This window comes from Sitophilus oryzae, unplaced genomic scaffold (assembly GCF_002938485.1).
Source record: "Sitophilus oryzae breed Bouriz unplaced genomic scaffold, Soryzae_2.0 scaffold_1062_pilon_pilon, whole genome shotgun sequence".
Lineage (NCBI taxonomy): Eukaryota > Metazoa > Arthropoda > Insecta > Coleoptera > Curculionidae > Sitophilus > Sitophilus oryzae.
The window spans coordinates 152,621-173,819 of record NW_022145685.1 but is presented as its reverse complement, the minus strand read 5'-3'; the positions used below and the strand labels follow the sequence as shown (position 1 = coordinate 173,819).

General features: G+C 33.1%; 1 protein-coding gene across 4 annotated transcripts in view; it reads right to left on the bottom strand.

The window, feature by feature from the left end:
* LOC115877944 (putative sodium-dependent multivitamin transporter) overlaps positions 1–21,199 on the bottom strand; it is a 68,362-nt gene that overhangs the window by 35,858 nt on the left and 11,305 nt on the right. Inside the window, exons 1-2 of one of the 4 annotated variants that reach the window (XM_030894296.1) lie at positions 16,378–16,476; positions 3,334–3,514 (exon numbers count right to left, since the gene is read on the bottom strand). In XM_030894296.1, the coding sequence (XP_030750156.1) occupies positions 3,334–3,453 (120 nt within the window). In that variant the 5' untranslated portion in view covers positions 3,454–3,514; positions 16,378–16,476. Of the gene's footprint in view, positions 1–3,333; positions 3,515–3,563; positions 3,579–9,884; positions 10,007–16,377; positions 16,477–21,199 lie in introns of those variants that run through there. The other 3 variants (XM_030894310.1, XM_030894306.1, XM_030894301.1) reach the window with 3 other exon arrangements.

Genomic DNA, 21,199 nt, shown 5'->3' with positions numbered 1-21,199 from the left:
ATTGTTGTATTTGTACTTTTCTGATGTTTTGTTTTATATTTATAGATATTGTATTATTTTTACTCCATGTGTACGAGCCATACGATAAATAAATAAATTTTTAAATAAAACACCCTGTCTATTATTGCATTTTTGACTTCCTTTCAGATCACTTTACATAATCCAAAGATATGAGTAAATATATTTTGGTAGTTTCAGAGATAGTTATAAATAAATAAAAAATATATAATATATTTTCCAGCCTTTATTAAAAAAAATATTAAAAATACAAGAACTGTCCTGCAGTCAAAACTAAATTAGGTATTTACTTTAGGTGGTCTGTACTTCTCTCTCTTCAGTCCTTTACCCTACGTGAGAGGATGGTGACATCGTGTGTCGGCCCAAGTTGTTCGACACTGCGCCATATGTGAGGCTTCGGGGAGGTCGTAGCCCACTAGAGTTTTGACTTGGTCTACCCACCTCTTAATTGACCTTCCACGTGATCGTCTTCCTTCTACCTTTCTCTCCACCATCAGTCTCTCAATTGAGATGCCACTCCTGACAATATGGCCAAAATATCGGAGAATTGACTGATTTAATTTGGTAACCAGACGTGTCTCAATTTTTAGTTCTTCGATAATGGAGATATTTGTTCGATGAACCGTTAATGATATTCGCAGCAACCGTCGATATACCCACATCTCCAAGGCGTTTATTCTTTGCTTATCACTTTCCTTTAGTGTCCATGTTTCAGAGCCATACTATAGGGAAAATGAGAGAGTTCGCAATGCGCAATTTAGTTTTTCGGGTGATTGCTGAACTTATCCATATCTTAGTCAGCTTTGTTGTTGCATTGCTCGCCATTGCCAATCTGCGCCTGATTTCAGCCTCGCATCCTCCAGAGTTTGCTATCATGGAACCTAAATAGTTGAACTGGCTAACAACCTCGTATCCAGCCACGGTTCGGGCATCAGGTTGGTTGTTGCAGAGGCGGTCAACAATCATTGTCTTGGTTTTCCGTTTGTTTAGTTCCAAGCCATCTTCACTAATAGAGCACAGTGCGGCCATAACTTCCTGCAGCTCTACTTTGCTGGCGGCTATAATCACGGTATCGCCATCCACGTATCTCAGGTTATTTATCCTCCTGCCCCTCACAGATATTCTACCGTTCCATTCTTCTATTATTCGACGCATGATATATTCACTGTAGATATTAAACAGGATTGGCGAGAGTATACATCCCTGTCTTTACACACCTGCGTTACTCTTGAAACAACTCGATAATGTGTTATTAGCTTTGATTTTAGCATTGTTTTTCCCATAGAGCTGTTTGACCAAATAAATGAAGTGAGGTTTTTTTCTAATAAAATAGTCCCATTTCTAGTAAAATAGTCCAGAGTTTATTCCATTTTACCTTATCAAATGCCTTGGATTAGTCCACGAAGCACATGTACATCTCAATGTTGTATTCTCTGGCTTTTTCTATGATCTGCCGAAGATTTAAGATCTGTTCTCTAGTGTCTTTTCCGGGGATAAAACCTGTTTGTTCATCTGATATCTGCGGGAGGAGAAAGGATTTAAGACGCTCGTTGATAATGGTTAAGGATATTTTACTAGCATGGGGAATCAGGGCAATAATTGTTCTGTAATTACTACAGTCTAGTGGTGATCCTTTCTTAAAGATAGGTACGATTGCCGGTATCCCAAATTTGTTTGCATAGTAAATGTAAAAGGTCTATTCCGACTTCTCACATTGCCTGAAGTACCGCAGCGGTAATACTGTCAACTCCCGGAGCCTTGTTGTTCCTAAGTCCAGTTATAGCTCTTTGGACTTCTGATCTTAGTATGGCGGGTTCTGTGATTACATTTCCAAGGTCAACACTATTGTCGGAAGTGCTGGCGTTTTCGCCAGACAGCTCTAAGCAGTATTTCTTCCAGACTTGTAGTGTTTCCAAATTTATCTTGAATATATCTCATCGCATACGTCTTTTATTTGTTTGTTCTTGTCGTGCCGACATGCAGGTTTTATTTTTCGATTTAATTAGCGTAACTGTTGGTCTTCTCCGTACTTAGTAGGGGTCTGTTAGTAGGTCTGTGTGTTAGTAGGTCTGTACTTAGTTTGCTATAAATATCGTAATCTTAAATCATACAGGGTGTTCAAAATTCTACGGAAAGCTTTCTAAAATATAAAATAATTTTACTTGATTTTTTAAATGGAACACCCTGTACATGATTTGTCTAATAGATGGATAATTAAAAAATGATCATTTTTTGTATTTAGACTATTTCAATATTTTTAACCGTTTCGCAGATATTCGCGGCTTTATATTTCATATGGCATTCTCCACAGTAAATTTTTATCAAAGCCACTCAATGAACTTTCTCTCGTATTTTACCGTTGAAAGAGGCATATGAAATAGCGCTGCTATTATCTGCGAAACCGTTAAATATTTTGATTTATACTCAAAATACAAAAAATGTTCATTTTTTAATTCTCCATCTAATAGAAAAAAAAAATAATCTACAGGGTGTTCCATTTAAAATAACGAAGAAAAATTATTTTATATTTTAGAAAGTTTGCCATAGAATTTTGAACACCCTGTATGATCTAAGATTACGATATTTATAGCAAACTAAATATAGACAATTTAAAGTAAATACCTAATATAGTTTTTACTTCAGGACATTCTTTGTATTTTTAATAATTTTTTTAAGCAAGGCTGAAAAATATATATTTTTTTATTTATTTATTAATATCTCTGAAACTACAGAAATATATTTACTCATATCTTAGGATTGTGTAAAGTGATCCAGGAAACAAAAATGCAATAATATACAGTGTGTTCGATTTAAAAAAAAATCATCCCGATCCACTCACACTTTTTGAGCCGCCCTGTAGAAGGTAAAATATTTTCCTGAAATACATCCTGGTACATACTTTAAGTTTGCACTTTAACAAAATTCCCAAGATTTTTATTCTAGCAGCTACAGATGCCCGACGCACTATTGCCGGACCCTATAAAGAATAAATAACTTTTTCAAATAAAGTTTTTCGAAATTCGGCCAGAAACTCCATTTTTAACCATTTCTTATTTGAAATGTCAAATTTGACATATACCGGGGGGAAAAAATTGGTTATCTCTTAAGACAATAAAAAAACAAAAATTTCCATGCGGACTTTATCTGTGACAGTGTACGGCTTTTTATAATTTTGATGCTAAATTATTATTAAGTTTTAAGGGAATCTTCCAGACAATAAAATATTTGAAAAAATGTTGAAACAAAAAAGTCATTTTTATAAGTTAACTTTGTAAATAGGCCTTAAGAATAAAATTTTCTTTAAAAAAATCTTACCTGTACAGTTTTCTGTTTTCCTCCAGTAAACCTGTAGTAAATACCGATCATAGATGAAATCAATAAAACTACTGCAACCACCACATAATCCCACACACCAAAAAGGGGTGACACAGCCATATTTAGTGTACGCTTCGTTATCTTAATCGGTTATTTCAATTATCTAGAATCTAATTCATCCCTAAAAAGAACGTAATATATCAATTAAAAATAACTTGTCTTGTCATTACATATTGTCGCAAACTACTAAGCCTTATCAACGAAGTTGTATTTTCATCTAAACATTATTCATTTAGAAAAAATAGGTTTATTTTAATAGGTGTTATAATTGCGTTATAAAATCTCTGATAAATTTTGTAATTAGAAGCATTAAGTAATGCTTAGGTAAATAGAGTTATTTAAGTAAGCCAATCGACATGTGGTACGAAATTCCTTAGACTTTTAATTTATCTAATACTTTAATATATCCATTATTATATCCCAACTATATATTAACACATAAAACAGAGATACTCTGTTTAAAAATTTCGAATCAATATCAGACAATACCGTTGCATCGCCGACATTACCTTAGATAATCCAACATAAATTTTAAATATTATAAACCAAACAAAAATATATGATTTTACTCTACAGTTTATTAAAATAAAGCAAGTAGTCTCAATGAAGTACCTTATGATAAGTTGTCTTAGAAATGACGATTTCCAAGACAATTGACATTTCCAATGACGACATTCGCCATATAATTTTACTTATAAAATGACAAGAAAGTTTCATTTTCTGGCCAATTTTGACACCATTTTTTTTCGATCTTCTGATACTTTTTTTGTTATGCCCTTGAGTAATATATAAACTAGTCCGGATCTACAGTTGAAACTTTTGATGTTAAAGCAGCAAAATAAAACACTAGTTCATTACAATACTGATGATTAAAAATCACAATATTAATTATCTGCTGATAATGCTAACATGGTCAGCGAAACGCGCATCCGGTGCAAAAGTAAAGTGTTTTGATGTATAGTGGCGAATTAGAGTTTTAATTTTCCGGCATATCTCTATTTTTAAAGTATTTTAAGACAGTAATTTATCATGTTGTAAACGGCATCTACCTAGGTATTTTTTGCGAAACGAAAATATTAGTATTTCTACAATTGATAAAGTATAGGTAGTAATATCATATAAGTGTCTATTAACACTTTGAGGTAATATTTTATATAATTAGGTATCTTCAAAAAAGTCCAATATCCAATAGGTATTTCGCCACTTGTACTGTAAGAAAAACTACAAAATAAACAGTCCCTCCTACAACAGGAAAATTCTCATAATGTATGATGAGTTATAGACTGTACGATGATGAATTATAACTTAAGAAAGTAAGACACAATAGATCTTTTAGTTCGCCGTGATTACCCCACCTACTCATTCTACATTCTACATGATAACATTAATCACTTTTGAAATTTATTTCATGAAGTACGGTTAATATTGATTGCAGACTGGTGTAATATCGGACAGTTATTTATTAAATAGTGGAAATAACCAAGAGGGATCGTAAAAGAATAGAGTGGATACTACAAAAGATCTAGGTAATAGATGTCATCCACAGAGTCAAATCCTTCAAATGGACCCTGGCAATAAGAACGGACAACACATAGACCACAAAAGAATTACAGAATGGTACTCACGAGGAGTTAAGGAGTTAAAAAAGATTAGAGTGGATACTACAAAAGACCTAGGTAATAGATGTCATGCACAGTGTCATATCCCTTAAATGGACACCTAACTAGAAGAACGTATAACAGATGAACCACAGAAGAATTACAGCATAGTACCTAAGAGGAATTAAGAAAGAATAGAGTGGATACTACAAAAGACCTAGGTAATAGATGTCATCTACATAGTCAAATCTCTCAAATGGACACCTGGCAAGAAGAACGGACAACAAATGGACCACAAAAGAATTACAGCATGAGGGTAGAATGAGTAGGCATGGTACCCACGAAAAAGTAAGAAAGATTAGAGTGGATACTACATGGTATCCACAAAGAATTTAGAAATAATAGAGTGTTATTTAAATCTTCAAAAAGTGCAAGATTAAAACATATATTTTTAATTGATAAATGGGCTACTATGTACTAACTAGAATTATTAAAAAAAGTGTCTTTGAGGGCTTGCTCGCCCGCCGACAAAAAACAATTATTCAGCATTCAGCACCTTTTATAACGCTGCCGCCCGTCCGGGAAATGCCGATAAAAAATGTACCGAAAAAAAAAGAGAATATTAGACCAAATTATTTGTGATTTGGAAAAAAAGAGGACAGGCTTATGAAACTGCAATAAAGCTATTCCTATTTCTTTTTTTCATTAAAATATCTAGAGGATGAAAACATATTAAATGCTGCCAACGACTTAGCTTTAGTTTATCAATCTGACCAAGATCAACAATATTTTGGTAAGGAATGTGTCCTGTTAAAAAAAAAATATAATTTTTCTTGACAAAGAATGTTCCGTGTCAAATGCGAAATATTTGATGCATTGATTGCATTTCAATAATATGGTTTCAACGTTTCCAAACGTCGGAATTATTTTAAGAATTTTCTTGACCCTTATGGTGACAAATACACACGATAACTCAAAAACGGCTAAACCGATTTTAACCAAATTTGGCACAAAAATTCTGTGGCACCCGAGAATCTGGCCATTAGTTTTTGGTGGGTGTGGGGGTGGGGGGTTGATAAGGGGGTATGGGGGGGGGTTAAAAATTTTAAAAAATCGTAACTCCAAAATTACAGTAGCTAGCGAAACGCGGTTTTCAATTTAAGATTAGGAATAATATTTGCAACAAAATTTGTAATAACATCAAAATCAGCCAAAGTTGCAGTTTTTGAGATAACAAAAAATTGGAAAAATTCCTTTACCTTGAAACTAAAAGAAAACTGCCTACCAACTTTTTATTAACATATTTTAGTATGGGCGGCTATAAGTGCCTCCCGGCGCCAATTTTTTTTTTGTATGCTATTGGTGTGTATAGTAATAATGCAAAATTATAACGATTAGGGCGTGGCATCTCAAAAAATTGTTTACGTCACTATTTTAAGTCACTAAACGAGACGTTGTTTAAAATTAGCACCCGGCGGTAGCTAAGGTAAAACCGGCACTGGCTTCCTATGGTGATGGTACCCGTCGGATGTTGAGACGACTTTGATCTGTTATCACGTGCATCTAACAAACATCTTAGAGTCCATGGGACTCCGCGACGCCGTTAGTGTAATGATATCAATTTAGTGACTATGTCTAAAAAATTAAAGGTGGCTAAAGCCACAGATCCTAACTTTGAGGGAACTATGTTAAGATGGTTTGATGAAAGTGAGGAAGAGTTTTCTGACCAAGATGGAGAATCTGAGAGCCATGTTACAACAGAAAATGTTATCACAAGTGTTCACGACATGGCGAGTGACATGTCTGCCAATGAATCTGATGATTAAGATGGGATGGAGGTTACTGAAACTTTAGAGGACAGTGACACAACTGATACAACTAAAAAATATTTAAAAATATTTATGTTCAATCAAATATTCAAGAAAAGTGTATGTTCAATGCATAGAAAATACCGAAGATTCCTAAATAAAAGCTATACTGTATTTGTTTTTAAACCCTTGTCAATTTTTTGCAATTTTACATTAGGGGTGGTTGCATTCTCTTTTTTTGTAGTTCTCACCTTGGTGATCGCGTTTTTTAATGAGTAATGGTTTTTGTTTTTATTTTCCTTTTTGTAAAATACGATGATGCTCATAATGCTCATAATGATACGTAAAATGCTCATTTTGTACAAACTGTATTACTTTTGGTTTGTTTGCTTTTTTTACTCTATTTTGTAAATAATATGGCTGTAAAAATAAAAATATATTTCCTTGTAAGTGTTTAACGATGTATATAACGAAAAAAAAATTATGTTGTGATAACACTAATACAGCGCACCTGTATATTTTGGAGTCCCAGGGACTCCTCAACGCATGGAGTGCTAAAGTTTCGGACCACGCCTGTTAAGGGTTAAGAAAGAATAGAGTGGATACTACAAAATACCTAGGTAATAGATGTCATCCACAGAGTCAAATCCCTCAAATGAACACCTGGCAAGAAGAACAGACAAAACAGATGGACCACAAAAGATAATTACAGTATGGTACCCACGACGAATTAAGAGACCTAGAAGAAAGCCGAACCTGAAATGGGACCATATGATATTAAGAAATCAGTAGGGATAACTTGGGCCCGCATGCATATTTGTAAACGACGTCCATGATGGCGATTCGGTTCTAGGCCGAACGATACCGCGTAAACAGCATAAGATATCCCAAACGTGTATGATAAATAGCATCCGTGATTCCAACTTTTTAACTACCTTAACACCTCTTATAAACAGCAGACGATATCGCGAAATTTGATAACGGGTTGCAGTTTAACAGGTTGCTCGTAATCATCATTCAGGATCGCAAATCTTGTTCCTCAACGCAAATTAAACGAGCCAAAAATCAAAAAAGGGGTATTTTCAGGCGGCCAATTCTTGTAATAATAGCTGCTTAACTTTGATCCTACGAAAAAATACACGTCGTTGATTCATGCTGTTGATTCATAAAAATTTTGATTATTATAGAGGATTATAATAGAGGATTAACAGAACACAGATTCCCAGATGACAATATTTTATGTTCATCCAAGTTACATAAGTATGCAAATTACTTAAAACAAAATAGAGATATAATATATTTTCCATAGAACTCAATATAAATTTCTTACAAAAATGTGTCCTTAACAATAAAATTAATAATATATATATATATATATATATATATATATATATATATATATATATATATATATATATATAATAATTATTATAATATATAATAATTATTATTATTATTATTAAAAAATATTCAAGAAGGACAAGAAGGAACTAAGTCACAATCTTCTTGTACTAAAAAAAGTCAAATATATCCTGCATAGAAACTACACAAAGTGCAGTTTTTGTTTTAAATGTTTGGAGTAAAAGCTGATCATTCTCTAAACATTGGGTAAAATGTCCTGGAAATTTAAAACAATTCTGTAACAATATTTATTTCAGCATTCATTTTTTGGTTTCAATTTATAATCTGTTTTTTTAAAGTTAATTTCTTTTGAGTAATTACTCTTGTTAATTTCTGTAACTTACATTAATTTCTTCCTTTTTAACGAAACGTGTTCTAATAATTTCTTTATCTATTAACTTATGTATTCATTTGCCGAGATCTACCGCACGTTACACAACCAACTATTTTAGAGTCTTTTTCGATAAATCGCGATAGTGTCACTGTTAATTTAAGTTCTGCCACAATTTCCATCTAGATTTACTACCTTTATACAACTATCAGTAGTAGAATAAATAATAAATAACATAAAATAAGCTCCGTAAAGACTGACAAATCCACAAAATTTCAAATCAAATTCAAATGTGTCAAATGAATCGTCAAACAGAACTGTCAAGGATCCCCACCCTAGAGAGCTTTTATGGTGGCTTTTCCGCCCACCATGCATGAATACATGGATAGCATTATGCATTATGCTCCTTTCTTAGTCTTCTTATTCGAAGGTTTTAACTGTTTTGTAGAGAAATAACTTTTCGTCGCTACCTGTATAAAACTACTGAGTAAAAAAATATACATTCACGACTTTTTTTACATAAAAAAGGTCTCTTGGTAAAAATCGCTACGAGTGACGGTTCTCGAGATATTTGGAATCGAAATTATCAATACCTGTCATCATAGACATAAATTAAACATGGGTTGACTAAATAGTTATTAGACTGAAATCATAGATTTAAAATCTTTTTGTGTCAAAAGTTCAAAAGAAACTGTTTAATCGTCATTTTTACGCAGAAAAACTTATGATTAGTTTAAAAAATAAAAATTATTATTTCAGTCAAATAACTATACTCAATGTGTGCTTATTTTTTGTCAATAATGACATGTATTGACTATTTCCATTCTAAATATCTTGAGAACAGTTGCTCGTAGCGATTTTTACAAAGAGACATTTTTAACATAAAAAGGCATCGAAATGGATATTTTTTTAGTCGGTGGTTTTATACAGGTACGGTCGAAAAGTTATTACTCTTCAAAACAGTTAAAACACGTGTAGGTGGCGCCCCCTACAAATAGGAGTAATTTTAACATCAAAATCAAATTTCTTGTGTCATAAAACTCCCAGATACAAATTTTCATCCCAATATTGCATCCCAAATACGTTACTTCAGAAATTATTTGGAAAAAATCGAAATAAAAATGAAATTTTACACCCACTATCTCCGAAACTAATCATTTTAGGACATACATTTATACGAACTTTTTTACTTATTTTGATCTGTAGAATATGTACAATATGTATAATATGTACAATATGTAGAATATGTACAATACTTATCTTACGGTGCAGAAATGTCAGGAATGTTACTTTATTGAAAATTAACGTTTAAATTTAAGCCTTCCCAATTCTAATGTCCCTGTATATACGTACAGTATACAGTTGATGTTAATTTAAAACGCATTGCATTATTCGTGCAAATCAACAAACTTCACTAATGAACAGTCCCATCGTTGGTAAAAGACATTATTATAACACGATATAATTATGTTTTTATTGGACGTCTGGATATGTTAGTTCTAACTGAATTAAAGCTGTTTAATCAAGATATTAGATATCTCGTTATCTGAGAGATCATACGATTTTATAATGCCTTGATGGATATCTAAAAATATTTAACAACATTTTTCCTTTTTACTTATTATATCAGTTAAATTTCAAAAAATCTAATTTCGACTCATGATTACACAGATTAATGTAATAGGTAATGATAAATAAAGATTTTTATAAAATGCTGTGTTATAGCTTGGCAACAATTATTTTTTTTTTTTTTGAAAAATTCAGACTGCATTGTTATACTGGGAGTTTATCAAAAGTAGGTGAGAATAAATAACCCCTATAGTCTTTAGTTAATACTCGGTGCCTATAATTTTTTTATTTTTCATATAAAAAAAGATTTGGTATGTTAGTATATGACATAAATTGGATTGATTCATCAATTGTTCTCGGTCACTTTCTATTTCACCGGAAATGACTACTAATTTTTGATTTTTAAATGGCGCCTTCGGTATTTTTTACTTTATTCAATAGAAAATGGCACTCTGAAAGAATATGCATATGTCAACTTTTAACATTTACGTTTAATAAAAATCGTATTTAAACAATTTCAATCTAGAGTGCCATTCTGTATTAAAGACACTAATTTTTAATCAGGAGTCTTGTAAAAATGCCCAAATCGTATTTTAATCATATCTCAATTTTTTCAAATGGAACGAGAGTGGGTGGTTCATTAGCATATTGATATGGAATAAACTTTTCGTATGAATAATTTGCATTTGCAACCATACACTTGGTATTTCAAGTCAAATTAGCCTTATACAAGGTGAGTTTCCTACGATGTTCTCTATGTGTATCTCGGAAACTACTGGAGATAGAGAGTCGGTTAAATGGGGGGAAAATTGCTGTTTTGTGGGGTCATAAATATGCGCGTTTCAGATTTTTGAAAAAGTTCATGACTTACTAGAGTACACAAACTCATTAGGGATGTGATTATCTACAACTTTTATCTGAAAACTTTTTGTCTAAAATAGATTATAATGGAATTAGGGACAATTTTTAAAATAGCCAAATTTTTTTTTTAAATATCTAGTAAGCCATGAACTTTTTCAAAAATCTGAAAGGCGCATCCCATATAGCACGTCCAAATGAAATTACGTTTCTACAAGGGAGACACATGAGAAACAACATATGTTAAAGTGAACCTAAGTGTTCATCTAGTTCTAACATATACATATGAGATACACGCAGGTTTATATTGATAGAATTGTGTGATACAGTGTTTACTAGTTGTATACCGTATGCACTCAAGATTCTAAGGAGTTTTTGTAACGTAACAAATAATTATTAAAATGATGAAATCTGACGTCGGTATATGAGACATACAATGAATAAGTCATATTATGTATGTGTGATACTTCGTATCATAGTTGTGCCTATAGTACAAAAAAATGTGACGTATACAACATAATATAAATATCTATATAGACACTTTGTAATAGTGTACTGTTGTGTCTACATTCTAACATGAAATGAAGGTGTGCGCATGCGCGGATAGCCTCAGCGTAGACACACCGACCAAGTGTATCTTATGTGTCCCTCTCCTTTCTCCTTTCTAGGAGTGGTATGTGTTAGCAGCCATTATTGTTTTATCATTCGGAAGCTCTATATAAATATTCTGTTTGTGTGTAGTTTAAAAGAGATTTTAAGGTAAGTACAAGTTTTTAATTACCTTGTTATACCTTCCCTAAGAGTATTATTAATATTATAGCAGCGACTCTTCCCTTACTCGATACCCAATTTACGAAATTTTGACTCAATGAATGAAACTCCTAATATTCTCGTATAATGATAAAGAGGTTAGCTGAGTTAGCTCTGCAATATAATTTTTCTCAATTTGGAAATAATAAAATCTAAATGGACCAGAGAAAGAAAAGATTTAAACACTTCAAAGAACTTCTTACACTGATATTCAGTAAGTTATTGATGGATCGATATACAGATATGTTTAATATTCAATAATCAGTTTCATATAAAATTTAAGGGTGAGATTGTTAATCTGGAAATAAAATACAACAAAGTCCAACAGAGTGCCTCGATGAATGAGCGTGCTAATAAACCAACTGCTTGGAGGGAAAAGAGGAGAAAAAATGACTAAACGAGGTCCACCAAATCATTGGCGATATACCAGTGCTTTTACTATTTTAGTATGTTGTTATTCTAGGTCTAGGTACTTATATTTTTAATACATTTTGATGCAAATTCTGTTGTTTTAAAGTGTTTTCTTACTTCTGGTTTCTGCAGTGTAAATAATTATTATTATTGTGTTATTTGCGCTATTGCGTTCCATGATATAAAGAAATATAAGAATTTTATTTTTTAACCACTTAATCCATTTTATGAAAGAAAAATGGTACATTTAATACAAAACAAAAATGGAACAATTTTAAGGTTACTTCTCTTGAACTTACGATCGAGATACTTTTGGAAAATACAAAGTTTTGCATTCCTAATTTTCGTTCTAAAAAGATATAATTGGTATCATTAAATAAATACTTCTTAAAAAGAACCAAAAGTTAGGCATCAAAACTTGTATTATTTCCTAAATTCATTCATAAGAAGTAGTTTTATCTACCACAAGATGTACAGGGTCCGGCAATAGTACGTCGGGCATCTGTAGCTCCGAGAATAAAAAACTTGAGAATTTTGTTTAAGAGCAAACCTAAAGTATGTATCAGAATGTATTTCAGGAAAATATTTTAACTTCTATAGGGTGGCTCAAAAAAAGTGTGAGTGGACCTGGATGATTTTTAATTGGTATGGTAATAACACCCTGTATATTATTGCATTTTTGGATTCCTTTCAGATCACTTTACATAACCCTAAGATATGAATAAATATATTTCGATAGTTTTAGAGATATTAAAAATAAATCAAAAATATATATTTTCACCTCTTCTTAAAAATTATTAAAATTAAAAATACAGGAACTGTTCTGAAATCAAAACTATATTAGGTATTTACTTTAGATGGTCTGTTCTTACTTTGCTATAAATATGGTAATCGTAAATCATACAGGATGTTCAATATTCTACGGCAAACTTTCTAAAATATAAATATTTTTTCTTTGTTTTTTTTAAATGGGACACACTGTATATTATTTTTTTATTAGATGGAGAGTTAAAAACTGAACATTTTTTGTATTTAGAGTATTTCAAAATTTTTAACGGTTTCGCAGATACACGCAGTATTAGTTCATATTGCGTTTTCAATGGTAAAATACGAGAAAAAATCATTAGGTGGCTTTGATAAAAATTTACTGTGGAAAATGCCATATGAAATATAAAACCGCAAATATCTGCGAAAGCGTTAAAATTTTTGAAATACTATAAATACAAAAAATGTTTATTTTTTAATTTTCCATCAATTGAAAAAATAATATACAGGGTGTTCCATTTAAAAAAACAAAGAAAAATTATTTTATATTTTAGAAAGTTTGGCGTAGAATTTTGAACATCCTGTATGATTTACGATTTTCATATTTATAGCAAAATAAGTACAGACCATCTAAAGTAAATATATAATATAAGAAAAGTTCTTGTATTTTTAATAATTTTTTTAAGAAGGGCTGAAAAATATATATTTTTTATTTATTTTTTAATATCTCTGAAACTATCGAAATATATTTATTCATATCTTAGGGTTATGTAAAATGATCTGAAAGGAATCCAAAAATGCAATAATATACAGGGTATTCCATTTAAAAAAAATCATCCAGGTCCACTCACACTTTTTTAAGCCACCCTATAGAAGTTAAAATATTTTCCTGAAATACATCCTGGTACATACTTTAGGTTTGCACTTATACCAAATTCTTAAGTTTTTTATTCTTGGAGCTACAGATGCCCGACGCACTATTGCCGGACCCTGTATATACGAAGCAAAATACATATGTATACACGCGGTAGTCACAACTGCAATGTGTAAACATAATTTAAAGGTAATACACCAGCACTGTGTATCCTACGGCACACTGTGTATCTCTTACTTTGTGTATACGTAAATGATATACTGTGGCTACATTGTGAGGCGGACGTTTAACCTTTGTACATACGTGTTAAACTACAATGTGTAAACGTAGCATATTTTCATCGGGTGAATTGTGTCACCCTGTGTCTACATCTAATAATGTAAACACATCGTAAATGTGATTTGATGTGCTGTATGGGATATTTATGACCCCACAAAACTGCAAGTCTTTCCCTATTTAACCGACTCTCTATCTCCAGTACTTTCCGAGATACCCAGTGAGAACATCCTATGAAACTCACCCAGTATGAACCGCATATGTTACAATTTCAAATAAACCATATACGCAAATATCAAAAGTTGGTAATGTTGACATATGATATGTCATTCTATTCAGACTATTCAGTGTCATTTTCTACAAAATAAAGCAAAAAAAAATACGGGTGTAATTTAAAAATCAAAAGCTTTAATCATTTCCGGTGAAACAGGAAGTGACCGAAAACAATTGAATACCTCAATCAACCCTGATTTATGTCAAATACCAAATATCGTTTTTTATCTGAAAAAATTAAAAAATTATAGGGGTGAGCCACTTTTGAAAAACACCCGGTATACAACTCGGTATACAATCTTTAAAAATTATAGTATAATAATTTGTATTTTTATTCAAAATCCAATAAATTCAAAAATCTATGCAAAGCGCACAAAAATAATGCGAGACCGCGAAGTGATTTCAATATTCCATAATTTTCATTTCTTTTTATATAACACATAATTTGGCGGTTTTGTTTTACGTTGTCTCATTAATTATGTAACGGGAATTATTTGGTATTATTGTTGTTATTATTTTATTTACTATTGTTAAATACGATGAATGCGCTGGGCAAGTGCGAGGGAACTATTAAGGTTGATACCCCGCAAAAAATGTGGTATTCTATTAAAAGATAGGTAGGTTTTTACTGCCGTATGAATATTCGCAGTTTGATGGCCGATCAAATAGCCACGAGGGTGTTAGTGAATAATATAATAAATATATTAGTAAGCTGTATCCCGGTATTAGGTGAGATTTTCTGTTTGCTAATCGCAAATTACCTGTTACCATAATTAAGGGATTTTTTGTATTTAGATCGAGCCTGAAGCACTAGACTGAATAAAGCTGAGTCTGATCGTCTACACATTATTTTCCATCTCTAATTAAACCCCCACAATCCTTCCCTTTACATCTTGGCGCCCAACGGGGACAGAGATGGGTATAGAACGATCACCAAAAACAAAAGAAGCAGGGTACCAGTTACGCAATCGAACGGTGTTGACAACATCCAGCACTGGAGCAATCCCCAAAGTTAGAAGCGTTGAAAAAAACAACTCAACTAGCCCAGAAAGAACGCTGGAGATGGACACCGACAACAACAGAAGGGGATCTATTGCAAGTCTGTATGATACATCAGCGAGACAAGGTAGGAGAGAATTTTTTCACCTATTCCAACTCCTACGTGTACAACTTTCGAAAATATTATCACCAAAAGCCCATGAGGCTTACAACTTGCCAGTGAGGCCTGTAACTTTTTACCGAACCATCAAAGAGCATCTACAAGTGATTTGGTTCGGGAACAAGAAAAATCTTCATTTTCAAATGAACCGACAAAAATAAAATGAACAATTTTTTCTTTAAGTAAAAATAATAATTACAGAAGAGTTAATTAGTTTATTTTCAAATGTATTACAGCGGGTAGAAAATAGAATTATAAGTAATATTACTCAGATAAATCAAAATAATGTAAACTTACCTAATACCGAGACAGTGTCTTTTAATAGTAGAAACTTAGGTGTTTCGGATATATACAATAAAATTCCTATTTTTGACAATCAAATAATTCAACCAATGGAATTTTTAGAACAGCTTGAATATTTTTACAATACCTCTAATATATCTTTCGAAAGTTTTAAATATGGAATTAGGAATAACTTTAAAAACGAACCAGCATTGTGGCAACAAGCTTATTTACATACATTTAACAATTTTGAGGACTTTAAACAAGCTTTTTAAAAGAGCATTTTGGTCTGAAACAAGACAATTAGAAATAAGGTTGTCGCTACAATCAGCACTGTATTGCGAGGGATCATTTGTAAATTATTTTATGAGACTAGGTATCTCAATCAAAACACCTAGCACCTCCCTATTCGGACAGTTTATTAATTAAAACTATTGCTGGGGGTTTACCACCAAACATTTCGGCAGTTTTGGTAGGTGTAAATACTCTAAACGAAGCAATGGATCGTCTTAGACAGGCTGATTATTATTTCCGAAAAGATAGCGACAAAACAAAAATAAATACATTGCCAAATACGGAAAATCCACGGTGGCGGGCGAATTCGTCAAATAGTTCGCAAATTGCAAGTCATCGTTCGTACCACGCCGGCGTCGGCCGAAACGGTACTGGAACAGGCGGCGTCGCGCGGCGGCATTAAGCGCAGTCAACGCGTCTCGACTGTAAACATTGACCGGAGCGTCGATAGCGTCGAAGGCGTCGCGGTAAATACGAGGGGCGATCGAGGAGAATTTACGGAGATCTCGGGAAACGAAGCGGACACTCACAATTGTTAAGCCCGGTTGGGAGTGAAAATAAAAACAGGGCTGCAGAGTGCTTAAATAACACTAGGGAAGACTTACTGGAGGAATGTGAATTTGTACACGATAAATTTAATGGCAAAACGGCGATAGTTGAAATTAATTTATACGGATTATTTTTACCAGCTTTGATTGATACCGGTAGTATGATTTGTGCTATTAGTGATGAAGTTTGGGGTCAGCTGGGTAGTTTCCATAATATTATTCCAACGTTTTCTTGTACCGGTGTAAAAGTAAGCGGTGCTTTTCCATCTAAAGCAAAGAAAATAAAATATCAAATACAGCTAACGTTTATCATAGCTAAAGAGCAGTTTAATTTTGAATTTTTAGTCATACCGAATTTAGTGTATCCTGTCATTTTAGGCAGTGATTGGCTAAAATTGGTTAAAGCCCAAATAAACATGGATAACAACTTGTTCTTATTTAAAACAAATCGAAGGTGGATAGAAGTGCCGCAGATTTTTCCAAAACATGAGTTAAAGTCAATGAATCCGTAGAAATATGTGCTATAGGGTCAAAAAGTTACTAACAATAACAAGTGAGAAAATACCGGATAGTTTAATAGAAATTGTGCTGAATGTAAATTTATCAAATAACGATCGGAATAGGTTTCGAGATCTGCTTTGTAAACATAAAGATATTTTTTCGGAGCGCCCTGGTAGAACAATGGAATATCAACATCAAATTCGATTAAATGATAAAAAAGAATTTTGTCTAAAACAATATCCCATCGCGTTAGCTCATAGAAAAACTATTCAGGACCAGTTAAACACTATGGAAGAGTGGAGAATTATTAAGAAAATGGCAACGCCTTATGTATCGCCGTTAATGGCGACTTTGAAAAAAGATAATTCAGTTCGGTTGTTTTTAGATTCTCGTCATTTGAATAGCGTCATGGAAAAAGAGCATGACACACCGCGACCCGTGGAGGATACTTTAAAATCGCTACGAAATATTGTTATCATGTCATTATTAGATTTTACTTGTGGCTACTATCAAATACCATTGACAGAGGAGTCGATGAAATATACGGGTTTCAGATTTGATGGTACAACTTACTGTTTTTGTGTTTTACCGTTCGGGTTATCGTCGAGTGTTAGTGCGTTTACGAGGTGTCTTTCAAAAGTTTTTAATTCAGAATTTGATAGTTTTTTGACTAGGTTTGTCGATGATCTTTTAGTAGTTTCATTTAGCATAGAGGAACATTTAATACATTTAGATAAAATATTCACACGACTAAGTCTGGCCGGACTTACTTTAAAACTTAAGAAATGTTCGTTTTTCAGACAAGAAATGACATTTTTGGGTTACATATTAACGTCAGAAGGTTATCGGCCAGATCCACGACGAATACAAGCGTTAAATGATTGTAAGGTGCCTACAAATAAAAAAGAGATACAAAGTTTTTTAGGTCTGGCAAATTTTGATAGAGCTTTTTGCGAACAATTTTCGAGTATGGCCGCTCCACTATCAGCGTTGCTAAAAAACAAGGTAAAATGGAAATGGAGCAAAGTTCAACAAAGAGCTTTCGAGAATATTAAAAGTAAAATCAGTGGAGCAACACTTTTGTATCATCCTCGTGAAGACGTACCGTTTTGTTTGTGTATTGATGCTTGTGATACGGGATTGGGTGCGCAATTATTTCAGATAGTGGATGGTAAACACCACGCTATTGCTTGGGCATCGCGGTTATTGCTTGACCGAGAAACCAGGTATCATATAAATGAGAAGGAGGCATTGTGTTTAGTTTGGGCAACGACTAGATTTAAAAGTTATTTGCTCAGTCGAAAATTTGTTGTTTATACGGATAATGCTACGATTACCTATTTAAGAACCTGTCGGTTATTGTCGCCTAGGATTGCTCGATACGCGTTGGTTCTTCAAGAGTTTGAGTTTGATCTGGTGCACATTCCCGGTCGACAAAACATAGTTGCAGATGCATTGTCTCGGTTATCCGCCATTAGACCACCTACGCCAGAAGATAAGCATTTTAGGATACTGGCTGTAAACAGATTTTCCACGGAATTCCATGATATTTTAAGGAATATTGAACGTTTTCAGAAGGAGGATAAGAAACTTTGCGATATAATGGAAAAATTGCCGCAAAATCAGGAGCTACAAAAGAAATTTGTTGAAAGAAACGGAATTTTGTATATACGCCAACAGAACGAGGAATTTTATATTTTATGTGTGCCTAAAGAGTTGGTTGAGAAGTTTGCCATGGAGTATCACCATGCGCTGGGACATTTTGGCGCGTATAAAATTTGGCGCGCTTTGCGTAATGACGTGTGGTGGACAAATATGTATAAAGTGGTTAAGCGAGTAATAAAGTCGTGCGAATTATGTCAGAAGACTAAAGCGAGCAAACTACCAATTCCGAGTTTACAGTCCGTGTTTTCGACGGAAAAAAATGATCTGATTGCCGTGGATTTTTTCGGGCCACTACCGCCCAGTAGGGGAGGCGTGAGATATATTTTGGTGGTGCTGGACATATTTACTAAATACGTAACCTTTTAAGCCATGAAACGCGCCACCACGACAGTAGCTTTGAATCGAATAACAAAAATTTATTTGGAAAAAATGGGAAATGTAAAAAGGATTCTCAGCGATCAAGGAACTCAATTTTTGTCTGCCCGATGGAAAAGTACCTTAGAAAGCTTGGGTATCGAGGTAGTCTATACGTCAGTGCGAGCATCCGCAAGCAAATCCGTCGGAACGGGTTATGCGTGAGCTGGGGGTCGTTTATGCCGTGCGTTCTGTCAAGATCAGCATACTAGATGGGCGTACGAGCTTCCAAAATTTGCTGATTTTATGAATACTGTGGTTCATGATTCAACGGGTTACGCTCCTAAGGAGTTGCAGTTTGGAACAGAGAGGGAAAGGTTATTGCCTGATTCTTTACAGGGCCCACCTTCCGGACCCGCTGCTACCTATGAACAGAAGTTGATTTTGGCCCGGGAAACTTTCTTGACAAAGGCTGCTCGCCGAAGAGCACAACAGACCAATTTCCGAGATGTTAAGTTTAAGACAAGAAGATTTAGTTTTGCTTAGGGCCAATAATGTTTCATCAGCTATTAAAGCTGAAACTAAAAAGTTTTTGTTTTTGTTTGAAGGGCCGTATAGGATTAAAAAATCGGTTAGTACGGATACTTATATCTTAGTGAATGATAAAACGGGTAAGGAACGGGGTATGTTCCATGCATCGCATTTAAAATTATACAATCAACCAGTGTTGAATAAGCCCGATCTAAAGGTTTAGACTTTAGACCGTCCTTGTTTAGGAGGGGTGCTGGTGTAACGGGAATTATTTGGTATTATTGTTGTTATTATTTTATTTACTATTGTTAAATACGGTGAATGCGCTGGGCAAGTGCGAGAGGGAACCATTAAGGTTGATACCCGCAAAAATGTGGTATTCTATTAAAGATAGGTAGGTTTTACTGCCGTATGAATATTCGCAGTTTGATGGCCGATTAAATAGCCACGAGGGTGTTAGTGAATAATATAATAAATATATTAGTATGCTGTATCCCGGTATTAGGTGAGATTTTCTGTTTGCTAATCGCAAATTACCTGTTACCATAATTAAGGGATTTTTTGTATTTAGATCGAGCCTGAAGCACTAGACTGAATAAAGCTGAGTCTGATCGTCTACACATTATTTTCCATCTCTAATTAAACCCCCACAATCCTTCCCTTTACAATTAATAATAATTATAATTCGATGGAAAAAATATAATAATATATAAATAATTATAATTAATATAATTATTTAGTAGCCAAAAATTAGATAAGATACTGGAACAACAAATTGTATAGTTATCCATCAGGTTGCCGAAAGATGGGTTTACCACAAGATTGGTGACAAAAGATTGGTATTGATCATATATATGATTATTAAAAACGGCGTCAGAGTGATCTTATGATTCATATGTATAATACATGTATATTAATTGGACTGTCTCACTGTGGTCAATTTTGTTAAATTACCCGGAAAAAATATTAGTGAAAATTACTTAACTTTGATTAATAACTATATCCGATTTTATATGTTAGGTATCATAAAATTACATTAATAATATAATTAATAACAACAGGTCGTATTCAGGGTATATAATAATTAAAAACTTGGAAAAATTTCGTTATTTTTTATTTTAAATAGATTTTGGTCGCGATCATTTGCATATGTTAGATATTTAAAAATTATCATATTCTAAGAATAATAATATGGATCTTACAGATTTTCCTAACAGTTGCTTTTAAAAAGTCAACAACCTCCAAGCGTTTAATCTGGGCAATACGTCCTAAAAAATGGCCTGGACTTAACAGACGGACTAGGACGGTAAATTTGTAGGTTTGGTAAAGTTGTCTAATGGTTTAACTATCAACTTAACTTTATTTAAAACTGAAACCTCATAAGACTTGTTTCTGCTAGTTCATTAAAAAAATGTATATTCTAATAATTTAAAAAAAAATCTAATCATATCAAAATTATTTACTCATATTTAATACTCAACAGAAGAACATTAATGTC